Source organism: Mus musculus, chromosome 5 (genome assembly GCF_000001635.26).
Source record: "Mus musculus strain C57BL/6J chromosome 5, GRCm38.p6 C57BL/6J".
In the NCBI taxonomy this organism is placed as follows: domain Eukaryota; kingdom Metazoa; phylum Chordata; class Mammalia; order Rodentia; family Muridae; genus Mus; species Mus musculus.
This window is the reverse complement of record NC_000071.6, coordinates 73,649,582-73,672,953: the sequence shown is the minus strand read 5'-3', so window position 1 is coordinate 73,672,953 and position 23,372 is coordinate 73,649,582. Positions and strand designations below refer to the sequence as shown.

At 44.5% G+C, this 23,372-nt stretch overlaps 1 protein-coding gene and 1 long non-coding RNA gene across 7 annotated transcripts in view; one reads left to right on the top strand and one right to left on the bottom strand.

The window, feature by feature from the left end:
- The window catches only part of Spata18 (spermatogenesis associated 18), a 28,205-nt gene extending 6,631 nt beyond the window's left edge, over nt 1-21,574 (bottom strand). For 3 of the 6 annotated variants that reach the window (XR_003955716.1, XR_001784752.2, XM_006504155.3), the window contains exons 1-9: nt 21,282-21,497; nt 15,354-15,459; nt 15,096-15,211; nt 13,620-13,726; nt 6,007-6,102; nt 4,226-4,432; nt 3,221-3,515; nt 1,681-1,842; nt 441-616 (exon numbers count right to left, since the gene is read on the bottom strand). Coding sequence is in view for 4 of the 6 variants with exons in the window: in XM_006504155.3 (XP_006504218.1) it covers nt 441-616; nt 1,681-1,842; nt 3,221-3,515; nt 4,226-4,432; nt 6,007-6,102; nt 13,620-13,726; nt 15,096-15,211; nt 15,354-15,459; nt 21,282-21,368 (1,352 nt within the window). In the remaining 2 variants the exon portion in view is untranslated. Of the gene's footprint in view, nt 1-440; nt 617-1,680; nt 1,843-3,220; nt 3,516-4,225; nt 4,433-6,006; nt 6,103-13,619; nt 13,727-15,095; nt 15,212-15,353; nt 15,460-21,281 lie in introns of all 6 variants that reach the window. The other 3 variants (XM_006504159.3, XM_006504160.3, NM_178387.3) reach the window with 2 other exon arrangements.
- Nucleotides 21,100-21,974, top strand: Gm34902. The gene is made up of 2 exons (XR_377025.3): nt 21,100-21,181; nt 21,486-21,974. It is a non-coding gene; the product is annotated as a predicted gene, 34902 (long non-coding RNA).
- Nucleotides 21,975-23,372: the final 1,398 nt, after the last annotated feature.

The window sequence follows — 23,372 nt, the reverse complement described above, 5'->3', positions numbered from 1 at the left end:
TGTGTGCATTTCTAGCAAATGCCTGGACTGTACACACTACATGTTGAGAGACCTGGTTTAAATCATGCAATAAGAACTGTTCTCTCTGACTGTCAACCTTTGACTTCCACAGGAGCATCCATCTGCACACATGTGCACATGCATTATATAGCACACACAGAAAAATAAAATAAAATTTTAGAACTGTGTTGTATTCACAGAACACAATTTTCCTTAACAAATAGTGCTCCAGCCAGGCTCCAGGTATCTCCTTAGCGCTCCACAAAGCTAATATGTTCCATGAAGAACAAGCCCAAGATGAGGGTCCAGATGATGATACAGAGAAACTCGTAGCAGGGGAGTGGCTATTGATTTCTCTACCCAAGGCTCTTTCCCCTTCATCTTCCTAGGGATCAGAGACAGTGAGCATCTTTCAGCACCTGTGCTCCTGTGTCTCTTACTTGCAATCGTTAAAGATTTCCCCATCTGCCCCGAATGCGATATCGAGGGGTGGCTCTAAGGACTGCATTGCAAAAGCAATGCAGCAAATCTCCTGGATGAAGTCAGTGAGGAGGCAGAAGTCAACTTCAGGAGGGAATGAGATCTTGGGGTTGACGTTCATGGCACGGATCACATCCTGAAAAACAAAAGATAGCGTCAGTCGGCTGCAGATACGTGACAGGAAGCTTCGGCCTCCAGGGGATCCCAACATCAACTGGAATGGGATGGGCGTTGGGGAAGAGTGTTGTGAGTCCATCCAGGAAAGAGGGCAGTGCGTTACAGAAGGATGCTGCTGCTCACTCGTAGGGAGAGAAGAGAGAAGACATAGCAGAAATGACAACCTAATAGCAAGAAAGTAGCTCTTAATGACTAAAGGAAGAGGCCCATGGTGTTTCTTCATTAGTTCATGAGGGAGGGGTACACGTCCATGTGTGCACATATGCATGCAGGCACATGTGGAGTCCAGAGGTTAATGACAGATGTCTTGCTGGATCGTTCAAACTTACTTTTTTAAGCCAGGGTCTCTCCTTGAACCTGGAGCACACTGTCCAGCCAAGGAGTCCCAGAGATCTACCTATCTCTCATTCCTGATGGTGTGACTACAGATGGGTGCCACCTCACCCAGATTTTATGTGTGTGCCTGGAATCTGACCTTGGGACTTCATGCTTCGGTGGCAGGCATTTTACAAACTGAGCTATCTCCTCTCCTTGCTTTTCTTTTGTGAGTAAAATATATGAGACGCCAGCCCCAAAACTCTGGCTAGTCCCTCCCTACACCCTCCCTACACCCTCCCTACACTGTAACACGATCAAAATAGCAAAGTGGCACTCGTTTCCCAGAGCCCTTTTTCTTAATCACTAAGATGGTTCAGGACTGGAGAGATGGTGCCTTAGTAGTTAAAGTGGAACGTAATCAAAGGAGACACCCAGTGTCAACAGCTGGCCTCTACAGATGTGTGCACACCCTCACAGATATATGCAGCACACAAACACATACCACACTTGCAGATACATGCACAAAAGAAAAGAAAAAAAGAAAGCAGCCAACAGGGACCAGTGCTTCAGGGTAAATTGAATGTTTTTCTCTTCCGCTGCATACAAGTAATATCAAATCTATAGATGGATGGATTCCTGAGTTATCGGTATTCAGTATGTCCTCATAAGTCACATGTCACTCCTCACAAGAGACGGAAGACTTACATTGACACTGCTTTGCGAGTCATACAGGTCCAGGTGGCAAACAATGTATTCGGAGACTGCGGTCTCAAAGTCAGTATTAGATCCCACGTTCGATGGCGTCAGCATCTTCCTCACCCGGATCTTGAAATGCCTGAATGCCATTTTAGCTACATGAAATGCCTCCTGCACAGGAAAACACAGCAGGTTAATCGGATGTGGAGAGGAGAAAGGGCCCAGAGAAAGGACACAGGAAGAGTTCAAAATGCACCACCATGGCAGTGTTCAGACAACTAAACGCAGTTGGTCAAACGTAGCTTTGACCTGTGAGGTAATATGACGGCCCATTTTTAAAAGTATGTAGAAATATACATGACAATCCACTAATTGTAAGACAAGGGATCCCTGTGTTGGTAACTCTGAGGGCCATGAACAGGACAACGCAGTCCCAAGGATGTAAGTCCTATACTCTGCATCACCACCACCACCACCACCACCACCTCCGCCCCCGCCCCCAGCAATGTAGTGGTGCTGGCCAAGACATCAAGAGAAAACAATGCATCCCAGATTCCTGTTACAAACTCGGTAAGCCTTTATCTCATACCTGTTATGCAGTATGTACTGGTAGAACTTGGTATCTCAAGGAAAACATGGTCTCTAAACTCATACAGCTCTAACCAAACTAATAAGGGACCCTGAGTTACAGAAACCAGGCTCTTATGAAATGCTGAATTTACCATTCAGGGTTAGGCTTCACTGGCTACCATCTCTGTCACTCAATATTTTTGCCACACCCCTTTAAAAGTATAAAACCATTCTTCATGCTTAGTTCTTAGGCACAAGCCAGATGTGGCCCATACTTGGCTGATGTTTGACATAAATGAATAAAGCCAGGATTTCTAATATGTCTGCTCTCATATTAACACAATGTTTAGTTTAGTCTAGTTTAGTTTAGTTTAGTTTAGTTTAGTTTAGTTTTCATGTTTATTCTTATAATGGGATCTTAAGATGCCATCCTCCCCTAGGACAAATGTATTCACTTTGGAAACCAAGGATTATATTTTAAGTATCTTTTAAATTTGTGAAAATCGAATCGCTGACAACGTTTGCCAGCTTTAGTAACTCACGAATAACTTAAGTTGAAGAGTGAGCTAACTTATCCACTAGTTTACTAAGACTGGCAGAAGACCAATAAGTAATAATCATTTAAAGCAGTAGCCCTACTGTGTGCTCCTGTAGTCATATCCCGTAAATGGCATGCTATCCATCAGTTTAACATGGACACATTTGATATAGTCTTGTGTTGTGTGATGAATAGGGCAATAGATGTCTGAGCAACATAAGCGTTAATAAATGTATACAATATTTTTAACAGTCATGAAAAACCAAATAGCTCCCAAATATATATAATGGAAGAATGGGAGGAAAAGAAGGGAGATACGAAACTGATGGGGAGACGGCAATCCTCCCTCCACAGTGATTTCAGGATGCACCAGCCTTTTAAGGTTGCACCGTTCACTTTGTGATCTCCCACCGCCTCAAGGACTGCAGATGTCGCATTTACCACTGTGGCGATGTAAATGATCCGCTGCACCGTCTCTGCCCTGTCGATGCAACGCCTCAGCAAGCACTGAGCATCCAGACGGGCCTGGGAATAGGCGTCGCTGAATCGGGACAGGAGAGCAGCTTTGCGAGCCACGCTGGACATTTTGGCACGGTTTGGGGACGGGCTTCTGATCTTGGCCACTGTGGTGCAGGGGCTATTGGACCGGCTGTGGCTGCGGCTGCGGCTGTGGCTACGGCTGCGGCCGCGACGGTGGCTGCGGGTGCCTGTGCTAGGAGATGGGCTCCTGGCAGACCTGTGGTTGTTGAGTAACAAGAATCAGCAGGGCAAGACCGATTCCTTCTTCCCTTGTTCCTGGACTTCTTAAACAAGTGTTCTTCTCCACACATACTTCACAAACACTAGCACCATACAACGTCACACATACGAGTGAGTGGTGGTGGGGGCTGGCAGGATTATCTCTCCACTGGGCCTGTGGAAGGCAGGAGGACTGCATTTTTGTCTCCAAAGACTTCAAAGGCCCCCAGAAATCAGAAACAATACATCATATTTACCCAGTGAATTAGAATTCACAAAGCCCTTTCGTGAGAACACCTCAATTTATCTTTTTAGTCACCCTGTGTCTCTAGCTTTGAGTGTTAGTCATTTCTCAAAGGGGAAACCAGAAACCCTCGATGACCATCTAGGGGCAACTCCTGCAGCAAGGGCCAAAGTTAGCACTGAAGTCAGATGCTAGGGTTTCTTGAACTAACACAGCATACAAGAACTTCCCGGGACCTTGTGATTGAACCTGGACTGCTATCAAGACAAGTCAGAGCTCTCAGCCATTTTCTTTCTGGATAGAAAGATGCAGTTCCAGAAGGTCACCCCTTTACAAATGGGAGCTTCCCAGGCCACGGAGGGGCTTGATTCCACTCTCGTACTCTCTGGCTGTGCCGACTTACTACTAACTCAGAAAGAAAAAAAATCAAAAGGAATGAAAGAGTCCATGAGAGTTTCTCAGACCTCCCCTGGAGACCACTTTTCTCAGCAGACAGGACAGCTATCTCTTCCTTCAGATTTTGCAGATGTTTCTCATAGTTGGACACCACGTCTTGGGGCCGTTGGTCCTGGGTTCGTTTGGTTGATCGATGATCACTTTTTAAGGCCTCAGAGCGACGGTTCTCCGAGGTTTTGTGGCGGGCGTCCTCCTGAGCTTGGAGAGATTTGAGCCTAACAGAGAGGGAAAGGTAGATGTGAGAAGGAAAGGAAATAGAAGAGAGGGAAGGGAATATGTTTTCTACAAAGTGGGGGAGGGGAACCAAAAAAAAAAGGAAGAAAGAGAAGGAAGAGAACAACTGTCTCCAGTCAGCGTGTCATCATCACATAGATAAACTCTCTAGGAAATATGTGTGAACACGTACAATAAGCAAAGAACAAGATTGCAGAGACAGGGATCCCACCCACTTCTACAGCCTCCTGGGGATTGAGGGGAAGCTTCTTAAAGAAAGACTATTCATGTGGGTCCCCTGAGAACATAGGAGTGTTTCACAAGGAGACTCATCTTTGTTGACCAAAACTCCAAAATCCATTGACCTTCAAAACTTAGGCCAACAACACTGGGATAATGCCTTCCTCCCACCAGCTCATTTCTTGAACAGAGTGTGAAGGAAGATTATGCAAGACTAGCTGGAGTTATGGACTTACTGGAGCATGAAGATAAAAATGTTACAAATAAAATCAGCATGCACATTAAGATCCAAAGAGGTGCGACCACTGTATAACAGAAGCAAAAAGCCCTGAGGACCTGTAGTGACAAAACTGACCACCGAGGAAGAGGGGAGAAAAGAGGAGGGACTGGTTAGGATGGAGAGAAGTCAGAAGCACTGAGGCGTTTAAAGGTGCATGAGAAACAGCAGAAGACAGCTGGGTGCTATCACTCACAAATTCAAGATGGTGTGTTAACCAGGATGTAAGAGGTCAAAATGAGGGGCCAGGGAGAAAAGAAGCAGAAACCACAACAGCATCCTGGTGAGCCTACAGTGTTCTAGAACAAACTAACACTGGGACATGCATGGAGACTAAATTAAGCTAAAATATGTGTGGCAAGCATCAAAAGGTGTGTGTGTGTGTGTGTGTGTGTGTGTGTGTGTGTGTGTGCATATAAATATACTTCCTACTTGTTCCTTTGGAAGTAGGAGGGGGACATCAAAGTTAAGATTCAAGGGAATCAAAATTAAGAGAAGATAGAGGATGTGTGCTCAATGTTCCTCTGTAAAAATAATCAATAGGAACTTTAGGAACTAGTCTGGAGTCTAAATTAAGATTTAACAAAAGTTTATCCCAATGTTGCATGCATTGTTAAAAGTTAGTACCCAAGAAAGTGTTCAACATGGAAAAAAAAACTAAAACAATTGAAAATGATAAACCCATTTGAAACTGTCTTCAGCATTACTTTTTTCTCAGTGATCAAACAAAGTAATGTAAAATAAAAATGTAGAGTCCAAAACCATAGAGCTCCACACTGCTCTTTGGTGTTTCGATATATTGTTTGTAAGAAAGAGCAAGTGGAAAACCATAAGATCCACGAAAGTGGTGGGGCTTTAGGTTCCTGGATACTATGCTACACTTTATAAATTTCTCATAGTCAGTAAGACATGCTTGTAGTGGAAAAAAATATTCATAAAAGCCCTGCCTCATTTGCGGGGGAGGGGAGGTTTCATATTGTAATAAATGACTGAAAAGCTAAAGTCAATGTCTCAGTAGCAGCTGCAAGAATTTTATAGGGTTTTTTCTTTTTTTCTTACTGCTTTTTTAGCTGGTTTATCTCCTCCTCTGCAGCCAGGAGGGATATGGTTGATCCGTTCTTGGCTCCTTCAAGACTCTTTCCACTTTCAGCCAGACTGTAAGAAAAATCAGTAACTAAAAATCTTTCCAAATTGGCAGAGGGATAGGTTTTTCTAGGGAACTTCTGACCTGTGTTATAAATTTCCCTTAAACAACATCAGATTCTCAGTCCTCAGACCATTGCAAACAGTCTGATGGACTGGGAGGGACAGAAACATGCTATCGTCCCTTGCTTGGTCAAACAGAGTACAGAGCTAGTCCCTAAAAGCCTGTGGTATCTATCAGCATCACATGGTGAAGGATAGATAAATGCTCAACTCATCTATGCCATCTCCCCTTCCCATCCAGTCCCCAGGTAGCTTCTCTGTGTAAGATCTCCATTTTATACGGTATACCAGTTCCTAGTCTTGCTGCTTTTCATTATGGGGCTGTCGCAGGATTTCCCCTGTCCAATTACATTAGGGCAGCGGGAGGCCTGCGATTGGACAGGGAAAAGGGAGGCGGAGCTAAGAGATGCAGAGACAGAGAGCATCTCCAGACAGAGAAGGAGGAAGGCCAAAATGGAGGCAGACATGAACCAGCGCGACTTTAACCAGCCACAGGTACTTATGATATCATAAAAGTTAGAATATTGGGATAATTTGTCTAATCTAAGTGGGCAACTTTTATCACTATCAATTGGTTCTGAAATTATTGTATTGGCATCTTGTGTATTGATACATAAATCTGATTGGTTAATTATAAACTTCAAGAATTTTGTTTCTACCAGGTAGATAGGTGCTGTGGTGGCTGACCGTGGGGTGGACGGTCATTGAGTGACAGTAAGAGGAACTTGGGAGCTCTGGCCCTGCAGACCGGTAGAGACCGAGCCAGCTGGGCCGCAGCGGGTGAGAGTTGCTGGCACATGTGCGGGAACGTGCTGGTTTTTTTGTTTTTGTTTTTTTAAATATTACTTGCAACACTGGGCTGCATTTATTTTTCTAGTACATTTTCAAATAAAAATAGTCACTCATCCAATATGGTGATTAATTCTTTTGTCCAACCTGACTGTATTAAGAAACACTTTGGTGAAGTACACGTTTCGAGGTATGTTTATGAAGATATTTTCAGAGAAGATTAACTAGAAAGGGGAGAGAATGACCTTTAACAGAGTCAGGAGTGTCCTGTGGGCTAACTAAAGGTGGGGAAAGAGAGCCACTGAAGGCCAGCACTCTCCTCTCTCTACTTCCTGATCTGTGAAGACATGAACAAGCAGCCGCCAAATGCCTCCCATGCCTTATCCTTCCATCATGTCTTCCTGTCTGTGATGGACTGTAACGCCCTAAAGCATGAGCCAATATAAACATTTTCCACTAAGTTTCATCTTTTCGGGTGCACTGGTTAGTTTATGTCACCTTGCCAAAAGCCAGAGTCATTTGGGAAGACAGAACTTCCACTGAGAATATACTCCCACCAGGTTGCTCTTTGACGGCCCAGCTCACTGCATGCAGTGCCACCCTTAGGCAGGTAGGTGCTATAGAAAGCAGACTGAGCAAGCTATGAGGAGCAAGCCAATAAGAACCACTCCTCCATGGCCTCTGTATCAGCTCCTGCTGTTAGGTACCGTGCCTTCCTGTCCTGACTTCCCTAGATGATGGACTTCAAGCTGTAAGATGAAATAAACTCTTTGCTCCCCACATTGATTTTGACCATGTGTTATCACAGCCGTAGAAACCCTAACTGTGACATCAGGTATTTAGTCACACAGCACTGAGTAAAGGATCTAACTCCAAAAATTGGTCCTAAAAAGTGGGAATGTGGAACTGGAGGTCTGGAGAAAGACCTCAGAGGACCAGGATGGAGATATGACCACTGTGGAGTGTGGAGCATGGTCGCATGGACAGGATCTGCGTGCAAGGTTTCAAAATAACAGGACTTTATGGGGAATTAGGCTAGAAGCCATTCATATCTGGCAAAGAATCTGGCTGCCTTCTGCCCAGGCCCTGGGGCTGAATTTAACAGTGCCCAGTTTGTTTGGTAGAAGAAATCTCAGGACAGCATACTATCCAGACTACGGCATGGCTGTTACTCTGTGTTCCCCCAGAGTTACAGTGAGAGTGGGCCATGGAGCATAAAAGACCGAATTGATGCAGTTTGCTGAAGAATGGCATAAACTGATTGTAAGACTACAAACGGAAGTATGCTGTTTAGCTGGGGGGGGAAATTGGAAGCCAGATAAAGTTGAAGACCGGGCTGGTGGAGAGTGAGTACATTAGCATCATGAAAGAGGAACTTTGGTTGTTGCACAGGGACCATACAAAAGGTGCCTAGAAGACAAGATCCCAACCAACAAGAAATCCTGGGTATGTTAATACAAATTTATTTGAAAGGAGAATGCATGAGAAGACAAGACTTTCAAGACAAGGCCCCACAAAAAAACAGCTGAACATGAGAGTGCTTTCATTTTCTGCTGAGTTCAGCTGAGAAGGCACCGTGGCTCAAGGGTGCAGGTTACATCTCAAGGTGGTGGGAGAATTTGGTGTTAGCCACATAGTGATGGTTTGGTTTGGTACTGGTATGGCAGGCATACAAGAAGCAAGAATGAGCGAGGCATAGAGGTTTATACCAAGGATCCAGAAAACCAGTGAGAGCAGGCAATGTGTATGTATCAAGGTTGGTCTGTCTGCGTGAAGCTCCGGAGTGCACTGTGCACAAAACTGTGAAGGTGCAGCTCACATTGCAGTGAAGACCCCAGAATATGAGAGATACCAGAAAAATGGGGCTACCCCCTTAAAACCACGGGAGCCTAGATGATCCCTCAAGAATGCCAGATGCCACACATGGAGCCTCAGGGTTTGGTTTGGAATCGCTAGGTCTGTCTTGCTTCTATCTGGTCTTCCTTGTTTTTTTCCTATGCTTCGTCTCATACCCTTAAGGAATGAGTCTGTTTACTGTGTCACTATCTACTGAAGTCATTGGACTTGCTTCTTTGTTTTATATGGGTCAATGAAATTCCTTGAGTCTCAGAGAACACTTCAAACTCGGGCTTCTGAACAATTCCAGAACTCTTAAGACTCCGGGGACTCTTAGAGAAGAACTGAATTCTTTTTGCACTTTGAGCGCAGCTTGAGACCATGGAAGCCAGGATAAAATATTATGATTTCAAGAGGTGAGCTTGGGCATCAGGCTGGCTAGAGTTGGATTGGTGATGGTTGGTTTTTAAAATTCTCTTTTTCTACAAATGTGTGAGCACTCGAGCATGTCCCCATGCATGTGTGGAGGTCACAGGACAACTTGTGAAAGTCATTTCTGTCTTTCTACAATGATCCCAGGTGTGGAGCTTAGGTTATCGGGCTTGTCAGAAAACGCTCTCTAACCACTGAGCCATCTCGCCGGTCCCATGACACTTAAATTTAACGTCAACTTGATAGACTGAGAAGCATCCGAGGTATCGCTCTTTTAGGAGCTTGTCTGCGAAGGTGCTTCCGGAGTCCATCAACTGAGAGAGAAAGATGCTCTCTAATGCGGGCACCACCACCAAACACTCCTGAGGAACAGAGGAAAAGGAAAAAAGCCAGCACCACACCAATATTCCTCTTTTTCTGCTTCGGTCTCCCAGGATATGAGCAAGCAGTGTTCTGCTCCCACAGGCGGGAGGTGTTCCTGCTACACTGATTCCCTGCCACGGTGGAACGCACTTCCTTGCCTCCGAACCACCTTGCCTCCATGACATTGTTTTTTGTTAGCTATTTGGTCACAGCAAGGAGAAAAGTAGTTCACGAATCCACATATCCCGTGGATCTGTGCCACATATTTCCATCACTTTCTAAGCACAATGTTCTAAATAGTTTGGTCCGAATTAGTATCCAGGGCCCTCTTGTCTTCGATCAAGCCACATCCTCTTTCTCTGACTAGAGAATTTACATTTAGTGAGTAAAAGTGAGCTACACAACATCAGCGGAAGAGCAGTGGTTCTCTATGGAGCTGCCCTGGTATAGGAAGGCATCCTGAGTTCACAGAGGGTCCGTGACATCTCTGACTTACCTTCTTGAAATGTTGAGCCTGTTCCATTCCAGCAGCCCCTCACCTCTAGACTGAAAGTCTTTCAGTGAAAAGATAATGAAGGATAGAACATTTTGGGCTCCTGTAATGGCTTAGATCTTAAACGTGTGCCCAGAGCTTAAGTGTGGTAGGCTTGGTGTCTGGTTAGAAACTCTACTGGGCGATTCTGCAGCATCACCTTTAATGGGATACGAAGACTCTGCTCTTTCTCTCTTCGCTGCTCAGCTACTACGAAGTTAGGCATTGTACTTCACTGCAAACTTCCTGTCACTATATCCTGCCTCATCAAAGTCCAAGGTTAAGGGGCCCAGAGACCGTGAGAGAATGAATAGTAGCCAAGAAAATGGACCAAGAAGAAAAATGCAGATATGTCCCCTCCTTACATACAGCATGGGGTATATGCACAACTACACACCCACAAGCACATGTACTCTAAAATCATGAGCCACAATAACTTTTCCTCCTTTTAGGGTACTTATCTCAGATATTTTGTCACACCCGTGGAAAACTGACAAACACAGATCTTTACTTAGAGAAAGAGGCAGACTGGGAAATAATGGGATCAAGAATCGCTGCCAACCCCACATATCCCAGGCAATTGAGCACTACCTAAAGTGTGAGCCCACCTTCGACGACATGCTACTCGCCACCTGACATGGCCCTCAAGCTCAGTGCTTCCTCTTCCACTGGCTGTCACGCACATTTACCTCAGAGTCACACCACAGACTACTAAATGTGTTTCCCATCTTTACCCTCAGCACCTTTAGGTCCCTGTGACACAAATCTTTGTGAAATATGAAAGATGAAATGAATGAATGGATAAACAGGATGTTTGAAGTCAAAAAGGGTGCTGGACTAGAAATGACTTGATATGGCTATTACACGTTGAAGGGGAATTAGATTGTTCTAATAAAATTTGGATCTGTTGCAAATTTTAAAGGGATATGAAAAAAATGACTTTTTTTTAATTAAAAGAGAACTGAAGAGAATGAATAGTAGCCAAGAAAATGGACCAAGAAGAAAAATGCAGAGGTGAAGAGGAAATATGTCCCCTCCTTACATACAGCATGGGGTATATGCACAACTACACACCCACAGGCACATGTACTCATTTAACGTGTTTGGATGACATGAAGTATAGTTAAGACAGATAGGGATACATTCTTGAGCTAGAAACTGTTTTAGTCAGGTTAATGTATTTTATTCAAATGATTTGTGGCGGATTCTTTTTCTTTCTTTTTTTTTTTTTTTCCTTTTTCTTTTCTTTCTTTTTTTTTTTTTTTTCTTTTTAGTAAATTTCTGAGATAAAGGATACTCAGACTCCATCATTTGGGAGATCTTAAATAAAGAACAGAATAAGAACCAAAGAAGTGTTTAAACAAAACTAAGCAAGATAAGAACAGGTCTGGAAGGAAACAAGTCACTCAGAAGTGATCAAGAAAATGAGGCTCTAGAAAATGACAGGTGCGTGGCTGTGCGAGGTTTCAAAAGCCTGAGCCAATCCCAGTGTCTCTCTCACTTCCTGCCGCCTGTGAATCCAGATGTGGAACTCTTAGGTACTTTTCCAGCACCATGCCTGCCTGTGTGTCGCCATGTTCTCCACTACGATGACCATAGACTAAACCTCTGAAACTGTAAACCAGCCCTAATTAAATACTTTACCTTATAACAGTTCACAGCTATACAATACTGGCTAAGACAACCCAGTTTCCTGGTCCTGTCACTCATTAAGAGTGATGCAAGATGCATTCAACTCACTAAAGGGAAGTAGGAAATCCCAGCCCATCTTTGCTGGCAGACATCAAAACTCAACCGATTCTCGAAGCTTTCCTTTATAATTAGAGAAAACATAGAACCTTTATCACTTGAAGCAGCTGCCAGCTAACAGAACCAGACAAGCCCCGATTCAGAGGCCAGCCGTAAGACACTAGTGCCCAGAGGGGAACAAGGACACAGGACCACAGGGCAATACAAGACCCCAAGTGACACACCTTCAGGATGCCCAAGAATAGAGCAGGGAGAGAGTCCCATAAGAGGCAAGCCATCTCAGAAGGGAATGGCTCTTGGAACTTAGTAGACACTTTATACAAAAAGGATTATAATAAACAAGATAAACCCATGCCACCTAGAAATGGCAGATGGAAGGATCAGCTAACATGGGTCAAAACCCGTCAGAGTCCTTCGGAGGAACTCAGCTTTTGTGTGTGTACATTTGCCTGCTGCATAGATGTGTATAGCGGTATAAGCACACAAAAGCATGTCTGTCTGCATCAAGTATGACAAAATGTGGACAGAGTGAGCTAATAGGACTTGTGCACCTTTACATTTCTATTTCTATGTATTTTGAGAATAAATTTGTATTGTTTTTTTTCCACGTAGAAAGAAAAAAATGGGAATTTCATCAGAGAAAAAGATGGAGAGACACACACTATTCCACCCCTGACTTCCTCGCTGTCCTGTCTATGGTAGGAATGAAATGGACACTGGGGATTGAGGTTTTTTGGGTTTTGTTGCTGTTTTAGTTAAGCATGTTGAATGGTGTCTCATATAAATTGCTTACCTTCTTCGAGTTCAGACCCAAAGTGTGAAATTTCTTTGCAGTGATTCCAGAAGCTTATCCTGACACTGTTATTCCTGCTGCCTGGCATTGCTTAACTTTATTATAGTGTATATTATATTATATTATATTATATTATATCATATCATATCATATGTATTATATGTAATATATAATAGCTAGTTATTCCAAGATATAAATGTTCCCTTAAAAGAGGACTATAGATAGACACTGTGACGGTCATTGTTTATCATCTCGGCAGGATCTAAGAGATAAGTCATATGAATGGTGGTATATGCGTTTGTATCTTATCTTTATCTCTTGGGAGGCAGAGGTAAATGGATCTCTGAGTTTAAGGCCAGCCTTGGTCTACATCTTGTCAAAAAAAAAAAAAAAAAACCTAGGATGTAAGGCATGCCTGTGAGGGATTATCTAGATTAGGGTGAGCTGAAGAGGGAAGAAGTAACCACCAGACTAAATGGAAAGGGAGATGCTGTGATGGACTGTACTCCCCAAACTGAGCTGAAATAAACCCATTCTCCCTTACACTGCTTAAGCTGGTTCTTGTCAGATATTCTATCTCAGCAGAGAGGACAGTAACTGGTAAGGGGTCTCTGTCCCACTTACAGTTCCCAGCTGTCCACTTTGCTTCATCTTTTCCCCTTAATCCTCCTCCTTCTGCATACTCTCTGATGACTAACAGATTGGTATCTAATGACCTTTATTTAAAATATGAGCTGTCAAGGGAACAATACAGACAGACATGAAGAAGAGACACTGTGTATGTGTATGTGTATATGTATGTATGTATGTATATATACACACACACATATATATGCACACGCGCACACATGCACATGAACTTATTTGCAAACACCCACATTTTACATAACCCATTGTCCTCTTTCCACACTTAAAACATAATTAATTTTAGAACAATTCTGTTTGAAAAAAGATAACTTGCATTCCTCTTACTCGTCTTGAACCTGGGTTGGTTGAGTCTCTGAGAACGATTCATTGTCTGATTGATGTTGGTCCTGATCCGGAGAATTGTCTCTGTTTTTACTTCTAAGTTGGAAATCCTGGGAAGAAAAAGAAAGTAATACAGACACTGAAAAATGACACGGACCAGAACATTGTGCTAAGCGAAAGAAGCCATCCACAAAAGAGCATGGCTCCTTTTGTGTGAACTTCCACAGCAGGAGCCCTCAGTCCAGAATGACAGAAACCAGAACAGTGGCTGCTTCGAAGGTGGCACAGGGCAGGCTAGGAACAGGGGCGGGGGTGGCAAAGGGGGCATTGATGATTTACAGATCGGTACAGGAATGAGTTTTGTGTGTGTGTTCCTTGTTCAAAACGCATCTGCTGTGGGCTTCGCTGAATATAAATTACAACTTGATTTTAAATGAGGTCTTTAAAACACCATTCTATACCATCTCTAGGCCCAGAATAAAAAAAGAGTTTGAAGCACCGTCCTAACCTCTGTGCCCAGAATAACACCCACAGGAAATAAAACTCTTTCCTCAAAAAATATTAATGACAACTGTCATCTCTAGGTAGAGAGAAATCTTACCAAGTGCCAGGTTCTCTGCAAAACGAGAGGACAGTTTTGTTTCTATATACCTACCACATTTTTAAAATTGGGAGCCTATCATTAAATTGGCAAAATTATTGTCCCCTATTGGCCAGTAAACATAAAAATTTACAACTTTCCCAAGATATGCATAGAGTATGGGTTTCTCTCCAGTTTGGCTCAATCCTTCAGCTACTGCTTCTTCGTCAGAACAGCCCACTTTAACTACTTCCGCTCTTAGAAGGAATCTATACAAACCCATTTAAACATTTGGAAGCAAAGCTACTCCCCACCATGGGATACTGTATAGCTATCCTGTCTCTCTCAAGAGTACACAGGTTGGAAGCTTGAGCCCTGGTGTAGCCAGGTGATACTTAGGACCTGATGGGAAAGGCAATTAGAACATGGAAAGCCAGACATTCTCACGGGACTCTGGTTGATTCTCAAGAGAGTTATTGAAGGAATGAGCCTAGCTCTTCCCACGTTTTGGCTTCCTGACTTGCCACGTGATCACTCCCTTCCATACACACTGCCACCAATGTAAGGCTATCTCCTGTGGGATGCTCCCTGGAGTCCGCACCATGCTGCTTGGTCCTTCAGATTCCGAGAGTGTAAAGGAAATACACTGATGTGTACATCAGCCACCCTGGAGGAGCTTGTTGTTGTAATTGTTCCTATTACAATAGGAAATGTAATAAGACAGATACCTTAATTACAATGTATACTGTCTTTCCAGTGTGGGAAGTTTAGATGATGTCTAAAAGCTAACACTGACCATTGAAAGTTACCAGTGAGGACCCAGTGAGGACACTTTGCTTGGTTGTCCCATCTTGAAAGTTTCAGTTTCATTGTGCTGTGTGGTCCTTGGGCATCCCTACCTGTGTAGCACACATCTCAGACTCAGCCGTTTTCCCCATGTTTACAGAACTGAAGGAAGTCTGCAGCAAGGGCAAAAGGCGACACTTGATTGTCTCCACGCCTTCATTATTTCCCCCTAAGAGAATGAAAAGGAAAGATCAGCAGGGGTTGATGGGGAGGGATCTCAGCCAGAGGACACACACACACACACACACACACACACACACACACACACACACGAAGAGGATAAGGGTGGGGGAAGCAGAAGCTGCTCTCACCTTCTTGGGCTGTCACTGTGAGGATCCCAAAGAGCTGTGCCTGCACTTTAGCAACTTGTTCGATGAGTTCGATGCAATAATTTAGATTTTGATCACAGGAGTTTGACTGTAACGTCGAAACAGAAGATATCAGTACAGCATGGTTTCCAGAACCCACTGCAAATAGGCAAGAGCCTGTGTGATCCAGGGGCTACCAAGTTCTGATAGGCTCTGACAGAGACTGCTGGGTACCACCAAAATATAGTGCCCTGGACACGTGACCAGGATTGAACTGTGTGGCCCATGCAGCTTTAGAACTGAATTCAATTCATGGTCTGGAAAGTGATGTGTACTATGACCAGGTCTGGCAAAGAAAAATCACCCAAGAAATCTTGTTTCTGGATTCCAGATCTGTCCATTAAATGCAGAGGAAGCATGGTAAATCTCTAAGGGGAGAGAGGAGTGTGGACCCTCAAGACACACCCCCCAAAAGCTATTGACCTAACAAACACTGGCACTGAACTGACAACTGGCTATGAAGGCTGTTTTGTGGGTGTGTGAGCCACTGAGGTTTGGGGAATTATTTTCATAGCAATGATTCTACTGAGTAGAATCCTGAAAGAGAGAAAAATAAATAAATCCCCTTATGAACTAAAGATACCGTTTACACCACAATACACACTGTTGACTTGTCTGCTTTACCGATTGATTCATCGTGTGCTTAAAATGGAGTTTCTAACATTATATGCAGAGTCTACAACTCCTCCTTTAACATCAAGAAGATACTCTGCTAGGCAAGGGATGCAGTGGGGAGCAAGACAAAAGGAAGCCCACGTCTACCAGCTGAAAACCAATGGCAGGGAGCAGGAGGGGCATCAAGTCCACTGAAGAGCCGCCATCTTGGAAAGCTAGGGAAAGTTCTGAAGCCTGTGAATGAAATAAGACAACTAGATAGTTTGGTGAGGAACATGGGGCCATATTGGATAAGGCATCCTTTCAGGAGTAACCATGAAACACTAGAAGGCCATGTGGGCCTCTTAGTTTATATTCAACTTTGATCATTATTTAATGTTCACAGCTAAACCTCAAACCGATTCCAACACTGGAAAAAAGGAACAGAACCACAAGCAAACAATAAATCCTGTGGGTTCAAACTACATAGATTTATGTCGGAAGTTATCCAAACTTGCTGAATGGGCCTATTTTCCCATATGGAAGAGCTGGTAATACCCTGCAGTGTGTTAGGAAAAAGAATCTAAACAAACTATACCCAGCTCTCCCAAGAAGCAGAAGTCAGCTGTGAGACGGTATGTAGCATTGAAAGGAGTAGGGGCTTAGGAATTAGGCAACCCTGGGCTCAAATCCCATTCTCCACTGATAAAATGAGTTATTTTAAGAAAGAACATTTAAACGAGATGCTCTGTATCCTCAGATTTAGGAAGCAATTAACTTTCTCAGCCTTCTTCAAGCATAGATCTTAAATTACAAGTGTGTCTGTGGCATCCCACTACCTACTTACATGCTGTGCCTGGTATCCAAAGGAGAGTTTGTGTACACACCTCAAATATTCAACCAGGATATCCCAAGACATGCTACAACATGTCCAGCTCCCCACACAAAGCATTGCATAATTACCCATTATCAAGACAGCCTCACCATCTGATAAACAGAGAAAAGGTAGGAATTAAAATACACTCTGTCCAGAGCACAGAGTCTCCAGATTCATTCATTCATAAGTCCCAGACTCCTAGTCTACCTAGAGCCTTGGATTGGCATCCCCCGTGCCAAAGTTACTTTTAAAATTAAGCATGTTGACTTGGATGAACTCAGCAGCTGGTGAAGTGAATGGAGAATGAGAGGCAAATGGGCTCTAAATGATCATCCCAGACTATACCAATCAAGTGTTCTGTGTAGGCAGAAACTAGGAGCTGAACGAAAGCAGCTCTGGGGATGAGGAAGGGAAAGAGAAATGGGGTGAGGAAAAGGGGAGACAGGGGAGGGCATCTCAAGAGACATGTCAGACTGACTCTAGAGGAGAGGTAGAGTATGTGTACGACATCGACTGGGTGTTGGGATGGAGTAGGAGAGTAAGTCTGAAGGGGAGGTCAGGCTGGCAGATGTTGAAGAATGTAGCCATGGACTCCATCATTAACCATATCTATATTAACCAAGATCCCATTGATGCTTAGCATTACATAAGGACAATGAGTTTGGCTTTGGTGGTTCAGGGTCCCAACAGGACCCTCAGATGGAAACAGAAATGTCTTATGAGAGTCTCTAGCAGAGCCTCTATTCCCTCTCAACACATATACCTTACAGGATAATCCTCAAAATAACCCAATACCTTGGCTACCTTTACCACCAGAGACTCAACAAAGTAGGAAAGTGAAGTTAGGTCATTTGAAGAGAGGATAGCTCAACTGGGCACAAGCTCAGCATTCAAGAGATGCTTCCTACCACAACTCAAGAGGAAGGATTGGGGGTGTGGCTTTGTATGGGAGAGAGTGGAAGCCCATGGAAGTGAGCTCACAGGGAAGAAACAAGATGGGGAGAGCACGCTCAGGTCAAGAAGGAGGACCATCTTGCTGGGGCAGAAGTGGGGTGAGGAAGAAAGGACAGTAAAGAGCAAAACAGAAGAAAAAGAAGAAGAAGAAGAAGAAGGAGGAGGAGGAGGAGGAGGAGGAGGAGGAGGAGGAGGAGGAAGAAGAAGAGGAAGAGGAAGAGGAGGAGGAGGAGGAGGGGGGGGAGATGAAGACAGAGAAGCAGAGGGTGGTTCTGAAAAAGGAAGAGGTCTCCACTATGCTGTATCATGTACTTGCCCTCTCTGCCGCTCCTCAGCTGCCTGATGATAAGACTGGAACCATAGCACTATGGTCATATGACATTTCTCTTACTAGCACCCCTATACAATATGTTCTCTACAAGTTTAGTGCTTAGATTGCCTCCTTAAGACCGTGTTAGTCTACTGACTAGGGAGTGGATAAAATGGGCAAGGAATCTGTTGGAATACACCATAGCAACATTGACAGACATCAACCACAAATTCTATACCAAACATAAGGCACACCTCAGTAAAATCTCCTTTTGTGTGGTGATATTTAATACCATGTTTTTAACACTTATCTTTAATGTAAGAGAAGAGCAATACAGAGAGAACTCCTCTTATATTACCAGCTTTCCCATCAGCCTCACTCATAAATTAAATATCCCAATCTTTCTTGGGGCTAGGGCCCCATTGAGAGAATGTGTGCCTGCCATGCAAAAAGCCCTGCCTCTATCACTAGCAGCTCATAAACTGTGCATAATGGCTCACATATGTAATCCCAGGGCATGAATGGGGGAAAACAGGCAAATTAGAAATTCAAGTTCATTTCTAGCTACATAATTAACTTCGAGGCCAGCCTGGGCTACATGTCCTTTTGTTAAAACAAACAAACAAAAAAATTTTTTTCTGAATTATAATGTCCTTGTATGTATTATTTTACTTTTAAAAATATCATTTATAGCAAGATATGGTGGTGTATGCCTGTAAACTCAGCACACTCAAGAGGCTGAGGCAGAGTGATTGCAAGTTAGAGGCTAACCCAGGATATAACAAGATCCTGTCTCACAAAACAAAACAAAACAAAACAAAACAACTTGTCATCTATCCTATCTTGAGGATCTGCTATCAAGGATAGCATATTTACCATTTGCTACTATAATTATAGAACACACTTCTTCAGAGTCAAGTCTTGGCAGAAATAATTCAGGTTAACTCCTTAGTCCACAGGACTTTGAGGGAAAATGGAAGTATCTCAGAAGGAGGAGGGATTCAGGCCAGGGCTGACCTACTGAAGGTACTCTAATGTAAGGTGAATTTCACATGACATCTTCAAGCAGTAATTGTCATTAGAATTCAGGTCTGCACATAAGGTGATTCATGCCTTTTGCAGAAGTGGCCAATAAAATATACAGATGTACCATAAATTTCAGGTGGTTAAACTACATGCTCTCACATGAACCTTAAGGGTCATTCTTGATGTCTTTCATCTTGTCTGCTTAATATGTCAGGCTGATTCATTCGTACATTCTGTTGCCTCAAGTATCACCTAGCTCCAAACCCTTTTTCTAGAGATTCCCATTTCCCCATCATAAGACAACTAGAACGGCCTGTATACACCTAATCCTAAGTGGTTTTCTTTCTGCATTATGCTCTCAGAGTCCCTTTCTGGCCCTCAAACAAAGGCTGAACTCCCAAACACACCCCTCAAAGCTCTCTGGTATCTGCCCCCAACCCCCCACCTTCTCAGCTTCATCAGGTGTCGATCCTCCCAGCCCCCACCAATCCTAAATCTTGCACATGAGGCTTCCTCTACCCTTCCTTTTCTTCTGCAGATTGAGGCTCATCATTAAGATTCAGCTCCATTAGGGATGGACAGATGGCTTCACTGGCTGCTCTAGTGAAGACCCTGGTTCGGTTCTCAGCACTTACAGGACAGCTCACAGCCATCTCTAACTCTAGTTTCAAGGGACCTGGTGTCCTCTTCTGATCTCTGCAAGCACTGCACAGGTGATAGATACACAGGCAAAACACCCATGCACATAAAATAAATGTTTTTAATTAAAAATATAGCTTCCAGTGCTAATAATCCCCACATCTAGTACAGAAGGCACACCATATGCTCTGAAAAGAAAAGAAGCCTGTCTCAGAGCACAGTGGTGAGTGCAGCAGTGGGGCTCCTCAAATCAAGGCTGAGATGAAGAGGGCCAGAGAAGGAACTTCATGCAGCAAAGCTAACTCAGGTATTAGCCCGAATCATCCTTAGTTGGGAAAACTTGAAAGTGTGCATTGTGTTTAGAGTTAATCTGAGCCATTTACACACTTTCTTTTAAAGTTTCCTACTGGGGAATGGCTTTAACTGTGTTCATGATTCTAAAGGATTATACGTGACTTTTTTTTTTTTTAAAGTTAATTCTAGCTAAGCCAATAGGAGTATACACTGCAAAATTAACCTTCCAAACCAACACAGTTTACAGCTTTTTAATAAATATAGTCTTCTACAACTAACATTATTAACAACTAGAGTTTGCTGTAGGGAATACAGATCTTAAGGTTTAAGTCAAGATTCCCTAGTACTAATAAAAACCTCTTTGGGGGATTACAGGACTGTGCTTAGCAACGGATCCAAATCGAAACTACACTTAACAAGATATGGGATACGTTCAGATGTAAATTCAGAAACAAGATGATCTACATTATTTAAAAATGAGATCTAGAAAGTAAGTTTACATATTGTTTAATCCAATCCCAACAATGGAACAGATAAGATGCTGAGACCCAGTGTGGCTAGGAAACGTTATTTGGCTAGTTGTAGCCACATAGAGATGGAGAACCTAACCGTCACTTTCCTGACTGCTCCCCGCCTGGGTAAAACTCAGAGCCTCCTCTTGAAGACACTTCCATCGAAGAGAGCCAAGTTCAACATGCAGCTGTTGAAACACCGCTGAAGTGGCATTCATGAAGTTTGGAGTGTGCTTCTGAGTGTGACAGTGTGCTGGTGACACAGTAATTTCTTACAAAAGCCTTGCCAGCACCTCCTGGAAGTTGCCCTGCTACCCTAATAGCCATGCTGACCAGCGGGCAAACAAAAAGTGCAACCTTTACAAGTGCCCCTTTTCCTTAATAGCACCCAGGTGTAGGGAAAGTTCACTCCGGGAATCCCTAAAAAGGGAAGGAGGGGGGAAGGTCCTGAGAATGGGAGTGGCTGGCAGCTCTAAGCTACCCTTCTGTTGCTAGGGCCGCGGGTGTCCAAGGTTACCGAATACTGGTTAGCGCTACGGCTGGAGTCACCCCACCACCGATAAAGGTGGGGCTTTCTTCTTTGACCTGGGTAGGAGTCTGAGATCCCCGTTAGGGTCCCAAGAGCGGTGGGGTTGTGAGCCCTAGGATCTCCCACCCTGACTCACGTTGTAGTCGTTCACCCAGTAGGTGACTTTATCCTGCAGTGCTTGTAAAGATTCGCTTTTGGCCAGCTTCTTCAGGCTTTCTGCCATCGCGCGCTTTTTCGCGCTTCCGACTCCGGGAGATCTAGTAGTAGAGGGGACGAGGGAGTGGGTGGCTTAGGCTGAACGACGGGGTGATGTAGCTTAAGGATGTTATCTTCCACACAGGCTCAGAACGCGGCTGGAGTGTCCATCCTCCCCCTCGGGTCGGACCGGGCAGGTCCCCCCTGCCCGGCGCGCTGTTCTGGCTCCCCCGCAGCCGCCTGCCGACCAGGCCATAAATACCCCGGCGATTATTAAACAAACCTTGACGTGGCGGCCGGCTGCCAGGGACCCGGGGCTAGCGTCGGAGCAACGCCCCGCCCCCCACTCCTCGCTCCCAGCCTGGGGACCTTGGGGACCCACCCCTACCGCGACCTCCTCCCACCCAGCGCCGTGGCGTAACGGGCCCGAGGCGAAGGCACAGAAGCGTCGAAACTCCGACTTGTGCTACCCTCTGGAGGACACCCAGACCCTGGGGTGGGGGGCTGCTGTGGGACCCTGCGCTGGGAACCGCAGGGCACCTAACCCGGGGCTGCACCCCGTACTGGGTGGCAGTGCGTACGTAGGAAAGCAAGTTAACTTCATGAAAATTTTGAGTAGACTTTTTGGCAACCACTTCCTTGGCCCTTTCTTTATTCCTCCACCCATAGTGCCTTTAATTCTCCATTTGTGAAATTGGGACTCCAATGTCCGTTTTTTACTACTTTCATTTTGGGCTTTGTGCCCTCCTCCTCCTCCGTGGGTCTGTCCGTTGGTTTGTACTGTACAGAAAGACACACACTACCGGGCGGGATCCTCGCCCTGACTTCCAGGTCTTCCTCAGCACGATCAGGTGCAAGCCTGTGTTGTGTGGGAAGTGGGGGTGGGCGGGTGCCATGACACTCGTGTCTTACTGTTCGCTGTGTCAGGGACCTGTATTGCTGTTCAGAGGAAATCTAGCCTCTGTTCCATTTGCACGAAATTGCTTTTTAAAACGGAGTTGCTAGGATTTACCAGTCCGAGAAGTGGTTGTCATGCAAGCTCGAGGTCCTGAGTGGATCCACAGGAGACATGGGGAGGTTTTGGGGGTTGTTTTGTTTGGGTTTCTTGTTTGTTTGTTTGTTTTAAATCCGGGCACTGACACAGGAGATTCCCTGGGACTGATGGCCAATTGGTCTAGATGATTCCTGAGCTCTCTGTTCAGGCAGAGATCCTGTATCAAGAAAATAAGGTGAAGAGATTAAAACAATATCTGGCCTCCACACAAGTACAGAGAAAGGGGGAAGGGGAGGGGAGCGGAAGAAAGAGGAGGGGAGGGGAAGGAGAGGAAGAAAGAGGAGAGGGGAGGGGAGAGGGAGGAGAGGGGAAGTGAAGGAAGGAAAGGGGAGGGAGGGGAAGGAGAGGAGAGGGAGGGAGGAGAGAAAGGAGAGAGGAGAGGAGGAAAGGAGAGGGGAGAGGGGAGGGGGGAAGGAGGAAGGGAAGGGAGAAAATTATGGTAAAAGCAGAATAATGCAAGATAAAATCCTGAATATCAAATGGGTGTCATAGTGAACTGGTATAATTCCCGTTAAAATAAGACTGCTGTGAGAATTAGAGACATTGCAAGCACACAGCACCCTCCAAATGCATCAGAAGGGAAAAAACTTCAAAACATCATTAGACATGACGAACACTACCCTTGTGGTTAATTCTGTGAATTGGTTCTCATTTTAAAAAATCATTTATTTATTTATTTATTTATTTATTTATTTATGCTCCGTATTTTATACCCCTCCCGGTCCACCCTTTGACTGTTCCACACCCCACACTTCCTCCCCAGCCCCACCCCTGTCTCCACGAAGATGTCCCTACCCTCTCCCTCCCCAACCCCACCAGACCTCTAAACTCCCTGGTGCCTCCAGTCTCTCGAAGGTTAGGTGCATCTTCTCTGACTAAACCGGGACCCAGCAGTCCTCTGCTGTATATGTGTTGGGGGCCTCATATCAGCTAGCATATGCTGTTTGGTGGTCCAGTGTCTGAGAGATCTTGGGGGTC